Here is an 11040-nt window from a genome sequence, read left to right as displayed (position 1 = left end):
GAGATCTCACTGGGAAATTCCTTAACGATACTGTTCAGGATTTTGGAAACCTTCAAGAGCAGTGTTATGTTTTTCCATCACCTGATAACCCATTTTGAGCAACTGAGAATTAAAATATGCAGATGAGTACATTATCACATCTAGGAAATGAAGTCAAGAAAGACTGGAAAACACCTCTGGGTCGTACGCGTGCACGTGTTCGCGCTGCTCGGCTCCCTCCTGTACAGGCTGCGCTGTTACAATTGTGGAGGGGAACAGCAGACAAATGTTCTCCTTGCTGAGCCTGTGGACGAGCACAAGCATAGCTGACACGAGAGCAGGGAAAAAGCAGGGTTTCCTAATGGGGTAATGGCATAATGGTACCTTGCTTTGATCAGCAAGGGACTAGGCATTCCTGGCCTGGGGAGCATTGAGTGCCAAATGTTGTTAGACACTAAGCGTATACACTCTGTGCCATCTGGGACATGGGCTCGAGGAAAGGGGACACTCTGAGCTGGTGTAAGCTGCTACCGTGGTGTTGCTGAAGTCCTGGGGCAGGTAAAGTTTATGCTGGCTGATGATCTGCCTGGGTTCATTATGGTGGAGGGACGTCTAGGATTTCATTTTCTACGGTACTTTCACCATACCCGTCTCCTTTTCCCCTTAAGAGTCAGTCAAAACAAAGCCCATTTTAAAAGAAATGAATGTAGAAAATGTGAAACGTAAGGATCTTTTACAAAGCGTCTTTTACAGTGCTGGGGACATAAAACAGGGCAGTGGAAGATAAGCCATTCTGTATGTTGAGGAAGTCTAAGAATAAAGATTATAGGCAAACAGTCTACCTTTCTTTACAAGGCCTTGATTTACATCCCTGAAATCTCAAATTTAGCTATTACAATGAAGTCCTGTTGCACACAGAGCTGACTTTTTATCACCACTTAAAATCTAATTAATCCGTATTGAAGCACAAAGATTTCTGTTGTGTTTTAGGGTGAGGGGTCATAGAGCCCTCTTTGTTCATCCTCAGGCTTGTAATCATCAGGCATTGGGATATAATTTTACCAAGCAAATTGGAAGGTAACAGATCAAATCCTTATCGGAAAGCCTAACTCCATGGTTTAGTGAAGTCCTTCGTCCTTTATGTGAAACTTTATATTCGTGAAGAACAAAAAAGTGTTTCAGAGCCCACAAAGGGTTAACAGCGAGGGCTTATATTCGGGGCAGCAGAGAACTAAAATCATCATAGCTTCCACCATCACTCAAGGCAGCAGTTGTTGCAGAACTGCTGGGGAGCCCTTCCTCCTCGCGCTTGTAGGGCTCTGCTCTTATCATGGCCTTGCTCTACCGCCCCACGATGCAGTTCAGCGGCATGCTGTTCTCGCTGTTGGGATGGGTCCTGTCCTGCCTCACCACCTACTTACCCCAGTGGAAAAACCTGAACTTGGAGCTGAACGAACTGGAGATCTGGACCATGGGACTCTGGCAAGCTTGTGTTGTCCAGGAAGAAGGGGGAATGCAGTGCAAGGACTTCGACTCTTTCCTTGCTTTGCCTCCAGAGCTCAGGATTTCTAGGATTTTGATGTTTTTTTCCAATGGATCGGGGCTTTTGGGCCTCTTGCTCTCAGGATTTGGGTTGGACTGTTTGAAAATTGGTGAAAGACAACAGGAACAAAAGAAACGGCTGTTGCTGTTTGGAGGAATGCTCTTCTGGATATCGGGGATTACAGCTATTGTCCCCGTTTCTTGGGTTGCCCATTCCACAGTCCAGGAGTTCTGGGATGAGAATATACCTGATATTGTTCCCAGGTGGGATTTTGGGGAAGCGTTATTTGTTGGCTGGCTTGCTGGATTTTGTCTTATGTTAGGAGGATCCCTACTTAATTGCACAATCATCTGTTCAACTGAAGTCCATCCATCTTCGGTCCATTACGCAGTTGCAGAACAGCAAGATCAGTGTCAACACTTGGAAACTGAAACTAGGCCTTAAAATGGAAGGTTTTAAGCAGTGCAGAAAGACCGCCCTATCTTTTTCAAACCCTAGTGCAAGCCAGAGGCTTGTTCCAGTAGTCATTCAAAGGACTGTTACCTAGCTGATTTCCTAAACTTATGTCTGTTTTCTCCGTAACTGGTATTGGAAGGTGGTGTGTTTTCTCACCTGCAGAACTGTTTAAAACTTTGTTTCACAGCAGAACGCTGAAGTTTTCATAGACTGCGCAGAAAAGGTGCTTTTGCTTTCTCAACTGCGCTGTAAAATCCTGAAACTGAATATGCGTGTTCCCTTACAGCTTGGCTTTTAACCAAAGTATGCTCCTTTTCATATGTAACCCATTAAACGAGCCTCAAAGCTTGACTCCCTGTTGCAATTTTCCACTTGCCTAATGCAGCGACCAACAAACTTGAGAGTTTTCACACCCTAAACAGTCTAAATACATGCATTGCATCAAATTGGTTTTCTGTGTACTTGGGAATTGTTCTGCTAAGAAAACAGTAGATTTCTGAAACTCTAGCAAGCCTTGCAGATGTCTTTCTGTGCGTGGGGTGCTACGGGGTGGGTGCTTCATACCCAAGAAGTTGTGTTTTCCCAGTCTAGCACATTAACTTGTATGTGCAGCTGACTCTAAGTGTTTCTGGCACCTGCACCCTTTAGGCACCAAAACCAGGCTAAGAAATGCTGCTTTAAAAAAAAATACTTACACCATCTTCTTGCAATACAGGTAGTGAGGCGTTATGCATCCTATCAAAGGCCCCTTAAGCTCCATTCACGTACAGCAACATCTTGCTCTGAAGGTGGAACCTCTGACTTTAAACAAAAACTGGCCACAAAGCAGACAGCTGCACGTGCTGTAAGTAGAAGTGTATCAATGCGGTATTAAAACTTAAAAACAAACCGTGAGACGCCAAAAGTAGCAGAAGTGCAGTAATGCTTTAGCAGATTGATGGAAAGCAAAGTGTACGCTTTTCTCAAAAAACCAAACCCCGAGCTAAGGAAAGGTGAGCCCAGCTGTAGCCACACCCTTCAGCCACTGGTTTAGCACAGTGTGTCTCAATCCCCAAAAAACTGCACATGGAACCAGGCGGGGGAGGAGTACCTCATGCTTTATAAAAAGCATTGTTTTAACTTTTGCTTATGTTCAGTATGACAAAGGATTGAGCAGCACGCTGTCCGCAAAAGTGAGCAGTTTAGCACTTCTGTGACTGCTAAAAATGAACTTGGTCCACAGACACAGGCTGCAGTTAGCTGGATTTGTGCTGTCTGTACTAGGATGGATTTTAACTGGTACCTGTAACTATTTACCAGACTGGAAAAATCGCAACTTAGACTTAAACATACTGGAGCTTTGGACCATGGGACTCTGGCAAACCTGTATAGTCCAAGACGTAGGAGGAACACAGTGTAAAGACTTTGATTCTTTCCTAGCTTTGCCTCTAGAATTCAAGATTTCCAGGATTTTAGTATCCACATCAAATGGACTAGGACTTCTGAGCCTTGTGATCTCTAGTCTTGGTTTGGACTGCCTGAAGATGGAGGATACAGACCAGAAGCGAAAGAAACAGCTGCTACTACTTGGAGGAATACTCCTGTGGATGGCTGGAGTTCTGGCCTTAGTCCCCGTTTCTTGGGTTGCCCATACAATAATCCAGGAATTTTGGGATGAAGACATCCCAGAGATTGTGCCCAGATGGGAATTGGGGGATGCGCTGTTCAGTGGTTGGTTTGGTGGATTTTTTATAATTCTAGGAGGATCTCTACTCCTCTCCACACTCCTCTTGTCATCTGACCATCACTTACCAGAGCAGTATGCAATGGCAGATATGCAAGACACCCATCAACATCTGGAAATTGGAAACAGACGACTTTAAAGAGGGTAGATACCAGGTTTTCAGATTTCTTACCCTTGCATTACAGTAAGAAAGCTCTGCTGAACAGACAGGTTACTGTTTACAAGATCGGCGGGAGGGATTGTTTCTTACTAAATAGTTCCTTTAATTGCTACTTGCCTTCAATTTTAATTACATTAATTGATGAGTTATGGAGATCTAGGTCACCACTGTATTTCTCCAAAATATGATCAATTGCAGATTTTGGTTTTGTAGGTTTTGGTGTGTGTTGTGTGGTTTTTTTGTTTTGTTTTGTTGTTGTTTTGGTTTGTGTGTTTGTTTGTTTGGTTTTTTTTTTTAAGATAAACTAGTATAAAATTTTTAATCTCTAGGCAAGTGTGGAGAGCTGACCATCTTTTAAATGGCAGAACTCCTACTGGGGCTGCTTTAAAAAATGTCTTTTTTACAAAAATACTACTAGTTTAAGTCCTGAAATGGTTTGTAGTGTCAGTTCAACATGCATTACAAAAACCTAATACAGTACAACCTTGAATGAAGTTCCCTGGACCCGTATCATTTACACTAGTGGAAACTAAATGTTCTCAGACATTATGTCATGTAATACAAGATTCTCCGGTGTGCGTGTGTGAATATGCGACTGAATGCATCCCTGCACAATCTCTCTCTAAGGAAAGCCAATATTTCTGACTAATAATGAGATGTTGTCCAGTGCAGAGCTGACTGTGTTCATTGCTATTGCAGTTTTTACTTAATGAATGTAAAGAACTAACTTCAAGTACATGAATCACTTTCTATATAACTTATCCTAAGACTTGGCAGCGATTGATGTGAACTTTCTATAAATTGCAATGATTTTACATTGACAAAGCTGTAGCAGCCATCTGTTTCTGCAAAGAGAATATAAAGACATAGAACAGCAATAAAAGAATTAAATAAACCACTGGTCTGGAAAAAAGCTTTGTTAAAAAAAAAAAATGTATTTTCCAATCACTGAAACACATGGAAAGTGCAGAGACAAGTTAATCTATGTGGTGTATTTGCATACTCTTACAGACAAAATTAGAACAGAAACACATTCAGAATATAACCTGATTAAATATTTAGTTCAGTCCTGAGCATTTGATATTTAATACAGTATAAACATAGCAATAGTAAAAAAAAAAATATCTTAAAATTATTTGATTTATGTTCTATTACAATTTCTGATAAACTTTGCTCATTTGGCTAAATATTCTTGTACCAGTAATATTTAGATTTTGATATATGCAACTGCAGTGACATTGGTACCTGGTAATAGAACTAATTACATTCGTTATACCCTGCTGTGCAGAGTAAATTCCACTTCAAGAGTAATATTGATAATTTTTAACTGATGGGGTTTTATTGGTATATGTATTATTTTAGCTTATTCTATTGAGCGTTTCAAGTCTGAATAATCTGAATTTAGTAAAAAACCCCCAAAACTCCAAACCCAGAATTGTTAAAAGCTGCCTATAAATATGTTCAACTTTACCAATTTGGAAAATGAGGAGCACACATATGTTTAAGTCTCTCATTTTTAAATGAGTTTTGCAAGCTAGAGCCAGCAATACTTTAATTTTGACCTCACCTCATGCTTACAAATCAGACAATAATACTTTTTTTGGAAAATTATTCAACATGTGAGGAGAAACAGCTAATCTGGGAAGAATTTAGACAGCTCTAAATATTTTTCACAATAGCATCCTCAACGTCAAATATTTTTATGGCCAGAACTGAACTATATTAAACAGAACATAAATAAGACTGTAAATAAATAAAAGAAAAATCATAAAGTACACCTCTAAACATCATTCTACAAACAACTTATATAATCAAATTGAGAAGTTGAAACTGTCAACCTTCATTTCACCTCTACATTAAATAATTCCAGATTTGTTTTTTTTTTTAAATTGACCTTTCAAACATGAATGTTATTCTCAAACCCAAGAAACAAAAAACAAATGGGGCGTTCATAAAGGATGTTCAAATCAGTCATCTTGCCCAAAATAGCATGTTTGGTTATACATTTAAGCGAACTGATGTATTTGCACAGAAGAAAACCCTTGGGTGTTACACAGACCTCTCATCACAGAACTGTCACTTTGAATTTGAGACAGCTGCTACCATACTGTGGTTTATATTTGCTTCCATTTTCTCACCAAGTAATTATAGCCTTTTTGAAAGATGAAGTCCATGCATATGTGGCTTGTTGTCTGGGGAAGAAAACGTTAGCCAGGGAATTAAATACATCTGAGTGCAACATATTAAGTAGAAAATGAAATAATTCTGTTAGCTGCAATGTCCACCGACTTACACAGGACCCACGGAAAATAAGACCCCAACTGCTTTACCAAGACAGGGCTGCTTCAACACCTACATCTCATGTTCTGGACTTTTTACAGAATGATCCCAAGTTGATGCTACTTCATGTAAGACAAATTTGAACATCTATTTATTAAACCTGTGCACCCTCAACTGCCTACAGGGTCAACTGTGTATTTTTAAAAATGTTATTTATTGTACGGAATTGTACTGTATTTCACATACTGAAATATGTGAAGGCTTCTAGTCAGGAACTCTTCCTTTTCAGAAAGGGTTTACCTCACCAACAAGACTTCTGATATTTGAGTTACTATGCGACAGATTTTTCTCCTGGTACAAATACTTTAATGAAAACATCTTCATATTTGTAAACTTAGCAAATACTTTTACATAATCCTAGCTGGCAATAAGACAGCCTCTAGGACAAGAGATTAACATAGAGAAACTCTAATTATTAAGCGTACAGTGGATATAACTATTCCGATTTCCATGTTGGTATGAATTTCATTCAGCTTCCAGTTCAGAAAGCAGCTGCCCCTTTTGGTACTCTCGTAATAAGTTTTTAGGGTTACTTGTCTGCCTTGCCTTGCCCACTCTCCCGCAGATGCAAGAAACCTTTTAGTGCAGGTTAAAGTACTGTACATTCACAAAACTAAACTCTGAACTCTGTCTCTTCCTACAAAGTATTAAAAAACAAAAACAGAAGAAATTTGTTTTCAGAAACAAAATGCCAATGGGGGTGACGAATCTAATTAGCAGCTGTTGTGAGGCAGCCTCAATGTTTTGGAAGGGAGCTTACGCTTGTGGTTAACTTTAAACTATAAAAGTCACACTCTTGTACAAAAATATTGCATGGCAAAACAGCCATCTTCACAGTCTGCTCACATGAAAACAGTGAAAAGATAAACAAGCTTCTGTTGAACGTCGTATTTCTCAACACAGTGCGGTTCAACAGGGTCCATGCTCAGTACTGCCTTTGTTCCTTTGTTCCATCTTTACAAAATAAAAACACATGCAATACATACAAACTGTACAAACTCAGCATCAGTACACCAAAATTAATCTACTTTGGTTTTCCGGTTGTTTGGGTTTTTTGCCATTTTTTTAAGCATAAAACAATTCAATTCACTATATTTTACAAATAAACATATCAATAGTGAATGTAAAATAGAAGATCTTTAAAAGCAGGCCACTGGAACTACAAAGTTCATCTGAAAAGAGATGAGCAAGTGGAAAAACACTTCAGTGAAAATGCGTAATTATACATCATCAGCTGGAAGGGCTGGTATACTGATCTTTGCTCTTGTGAAGTATGCCATCTTCTCCCTGAAATTAGAAAAGAAAACAAGTTATTATTTTACTATTTATGGCATGACTCCAGTGTCATCTGCCATACAGATGCTAACGTTACAGCATAGTTCTTTAAAATATAGGTTTGGAAAACATACAGTGAGGAAAATACAGAGTGAATCTATTTACAACAAATGTGGTTGCCAGAGCATTCTGACATAATTCCCTTCAAGGGCAGATTTATGTAAAAGGCAGCTCCAATTTTGAAAAAGGAGGGGGAGGGAAAAAAAAAAAAAAAAACAAACCAGTATTTCATTAATAACTCCAATGATGAGACTGAAATGTTGATCTAGTCACTGAATTTCCTATGATTTCAGTGGGGGAATGAAAAGGCAAAATAAAACATTTTATCCTGATTTGGGAAAAGGGAAGAAAAGATAAGAAAATAATTGGGTCTGGGCAAGACTCAGAGAAGCAGAATTGTCAACCCATTCTCTAGTTGCTTCCCCTGTGCTGTAACCATTTCTGTCTGCTATGAATGGAGAGATTACTGAAGCATAACAAGTTTATACAAGCTTGTCTGCCAGCAGCCTAGAAAGCAGATGATAAGTATTGGGGGTTTAAAAATTAAAGCTCAGAAGAGTCATTCTTCTTGAGAGCTTCAAAAATGCCTTTGCGTGATTAGTCTTTGGGGCCACAGCACTGTAACAAGCCCAACTAGCAGGGCGAGTGCAATTCAGCCTCAGGAGGTAACTATTTGTCCAGTAGACTAAACCATGTTTTCCGCTGGCGAAGCTTGAGTTCCCCTCAGAAACAGTAGCTCAGAGCAAAATCCGCTATGTCAGCTGGATTCCTCGGCTAATTGTGTGGCGATTAGAAGAGAAAGGAGAATGGAATCTTACGATACCCTTCTTGCAGGGGAATGATGTCTTGAGCGCTATTACGTGCTCCGGGAAGTGCGTGCAGCAGTCTGTCTGTGATGACTGGTGATGACCAGCACCGACCAAGACTCTTTCTCAAGACTTGCACAGAAACTGAAAACTGGTTGGAGCTGCTCTGAATTTCATACTGAAGACAAGCAGCTCAGCTGTAACGCTTCTTTGCTGAGGAACCCCTTTCCTTTCTCTCTTGCTCTGATTCTGCATCACTTACAGTTGTGGTTTGCAATGTGTGCCTCACAGGCCCCCATTTGCTTAGGGGCTTTTCAAACTGCTCCTAATAGACTGAGTTAAAAAAAGGAAAAAAATCCTCACACGTATTAGCAGCTAACTTAGATGTCCTATACAGGAATGCAGAAATCAAACTTTAAAAATGTGTGTTAGTGACAAAACAGATGAAATTAGCTTGCAGTACTGCTCCTATCTGGAAAAGTAAGCATTGTCTTTTTCAATCAACAGGTTTGTATTTATTTTTATATAGAAGTGTGGCCTTTGGGCTGCTAGCCTGCCACTTACTGTCCAGCCTTTTAGGAACTTAGACCCGTTAGAATTAAGGTTTGAGATAAAAAGCGTTCACTCTGGCTTACGCTAAGCAAAAACACTTGATTAATTGCTTCATGTAATCGCTTGCTGCTCCCGCGACCAAAAGGAGGAGAGAAACAAAAAGGAGGTGGGATTCACGATCCCTCTTGAATAATAAGTCTAATTGACTAATATTACAGGGCATGTCTGATTATATTTAGAAATAATTCATGTTACTTCACTACATTAAAAAGAGCATGAAAAGCAGAACAGGCCATACCTGAATGACTGCACCTGCAGTGGCACTTTCTGGCTCTGCTCCCGTAACCGGCATACATCCTTGGAAGCTTTCCTCATCAATTTCTCAGCACTTAAACCTTGATTCTGTTCTTCTTTTGACTGTTCAGCCTGTAAACAGGAAAAATAACTGTATTTTGCTAATAATGAACAACTACTCATTTCAAAGAAATGACAAAATCTTCTGTGTCAAGCAAAACACTTGGCAGTGTTAGGTTTACGGTTGGACTCGATGATCTTAAAGGTCTTTTCCAATCTAAACGATTCCATAATTCTGTGAAAATCTCTATACAAAGGGTCAGCAAGACGAAAGACTGACATCACAAGCCTAAGCCACGGGCACAAAATAAGATAACAGAGCTTTTCCTAAAAAAAAAAAAAAAAAAGAGCAAATCCCATGCCATCACAGGTGGCTACTAGGTGTTACGAAGTTTGACGAGATATTTCTTAGGGCTACAGTTAGACAATACCTAAATTTGTATTTATGAACAAATGTTGTCTATCCAAATATCTTTTTAGCACTAGGGGACAGCGATTCTCTTCCCATGTAAAATACTTTTATTTCCTAATGAAAGCTCTCAGGAAAGTTGCCTATATCTAATCTGAGAGACAGGAAAAAAAAAAAAATAGAGAAGGCATGCTCTCAAAATACACTTTCAAGTTTTGTTGACCTTGTTAGCAAAGTTAATATTCATGAACTCTTGTGCTTTGATTCCTGACACAACACCTGTTTTGCTGCGTAAAAGCCAAGGCAAGTGAACAGAACACCAGTGGTAACAAGAGATCAAGGATCTTTCTGGACGTGACATTGTTGAGCAGCTCCATACCCACCACTAAGTTACAGTATTTCTGTCCCTCAGTATTGCTGGCTCTCTTACGGATGTCTTTACCAAGCATTGCTGCATCAACAGGACAATCGCAGCTGTACCATCCACCGTTTCAGCGACAGACTGCTATTAAAAGTTGTGTTTTGTTTTTTAAAAAAAACTCGATCAAGGGTTTCTGAACGCCCGATAATTTGAACAGCAGCTCTTCTTAGGTGGGCAGTCATCTGGATTTCTTAGACAAGCAGCCACCGTTCAGGTGCGGATGAGTCCTATAACACGCGTTATCACCCCCATCATGTGTGGGGTGCATGGCATGGGCGGTGCCACCTTGTGTGGGCACTTAGCTTCATTTCTAGACTGCAGGGACTGTCAGACAAATGTTATTTAAGGCATTTTCAATTTTGCCAGCCATCAAAATTTAATAGAAGCAGTTCATGTTCTTAAACAATTTTTAAAGTTCTTTAGAGGTTAAGTTTTGGTGCTTAACTTTAGGCACCAGACTTGAAAATGCTGTTCTGTTACCTCAAATTAAAACCCCCAAGCCAGAAACAGCGATCTTCAAAGTTAGTTTGTAACTCAGGAGTTCACGTCTCCAGTTCCAAATTCAACCCAGCAGACTCCCAAACAACAAAACCAACTAATTCAAAAAAGTTAGTCCATGCTATCAGTTTCATACCAGGTATTTATAGAAATCTGTTCACAGCAGGATAGTGGTACCCTCTCTCCGCTGAAACGCACTCCAGTGTTTTATATGAAAGTGTTTTACGTGAAAGAGCACCACCCTTTCAAAATCTCGCTCAAAATCCAGTCAGCTTGTTCTGCTGTTAACTTCTTCAGTCCCCAACTCCAAAATAGCTATGATTTTTAAATGAAATTAACCTATGAATATTGTTTTCATTATTAGTTAGTGAACATAAATTTGCAATCTACAACTGGTAGTGAATTAATTTTACATATGTCACTGGCCATATGTTTTATCAGCTCCCCTAGTTAATATTTATCAT

At 39.6% G+C, this 11040-nt stretch overlaps 3 protein-coding genes across 3 annotated transcripts in view; 2 read left to right on the top strand and 1 right to left on the bottom strand.

Annotated features, from left to right (window-relative positions):
* Positions 1-1309: 1309 nt before the first annotated feature.
* On the top strand, positions 1310-1966 carry LOC309592785 (putative claudin-24; the record flags this gene model as incomplete). Its single annotated transcript, XM_082316593.1, has 1 exon — positions 1310-1966. One exon carries the CDS (start codon positions 1310-1312, stop codon positions 1964-1966), a length of 657 nt encoding a protein of 218 aa, XP_082172719.1.
* A 1217-nt stretch (positions 1967-3183) lies between these two features.
* Positions 3184-3840, top strand: LOC309592468 (claudin-22-like; the record flags this gene model as incomplete). Its single annotated transcript, XM_082315888.1, has 1 exon — positions 3184-3840. One exon carries the CDS (start codon positions 3184-3186, stop codon positions 3838-3840), a length of 657 nt encoding a protein of 218 aa, XP_082172014.1.
* Positions 3841-7353: 3513 nt separating this feature from the next.
* WWC2 (WW and C2 domain containing 2) overlaps positions 7354-11040 on the bottom strand; it is a 102600-nt gene continuing 98913 nt past the window's right edge. The window contains exons 22-23 of the mRNA XM_082316562.1: positions 9193-9320; positions 7354-7488 (exon numbers count right to left, since the gene is read on the bottom strand). Of these exons, the coding sequence (XP_082172688.1) occupies positions 7422-7488; positions 9193-9320 (195 nt within the window). The 3' untranslated portion in view covers positions 7354-7421. The remainder of the gene's footprint in view (positions 7489-9192; positions 9321-11040) is intronic.

This window comes from Platalea leucorodia (assembly GCF_965183815.1).
Source record: "Platalea leucorodia genome assembly, chromosome: 6".
Taxonomy (NCBI): domain Eukaryota; kingdom Metazoa; phylum Chordata; class Aves; order Pelecaniformes; family Threskiornithidae; genus Platalea; species Platalea leucorodia.
This window is presented reverse-complemented; position numbering and strand designations above follow the sequence as displayed.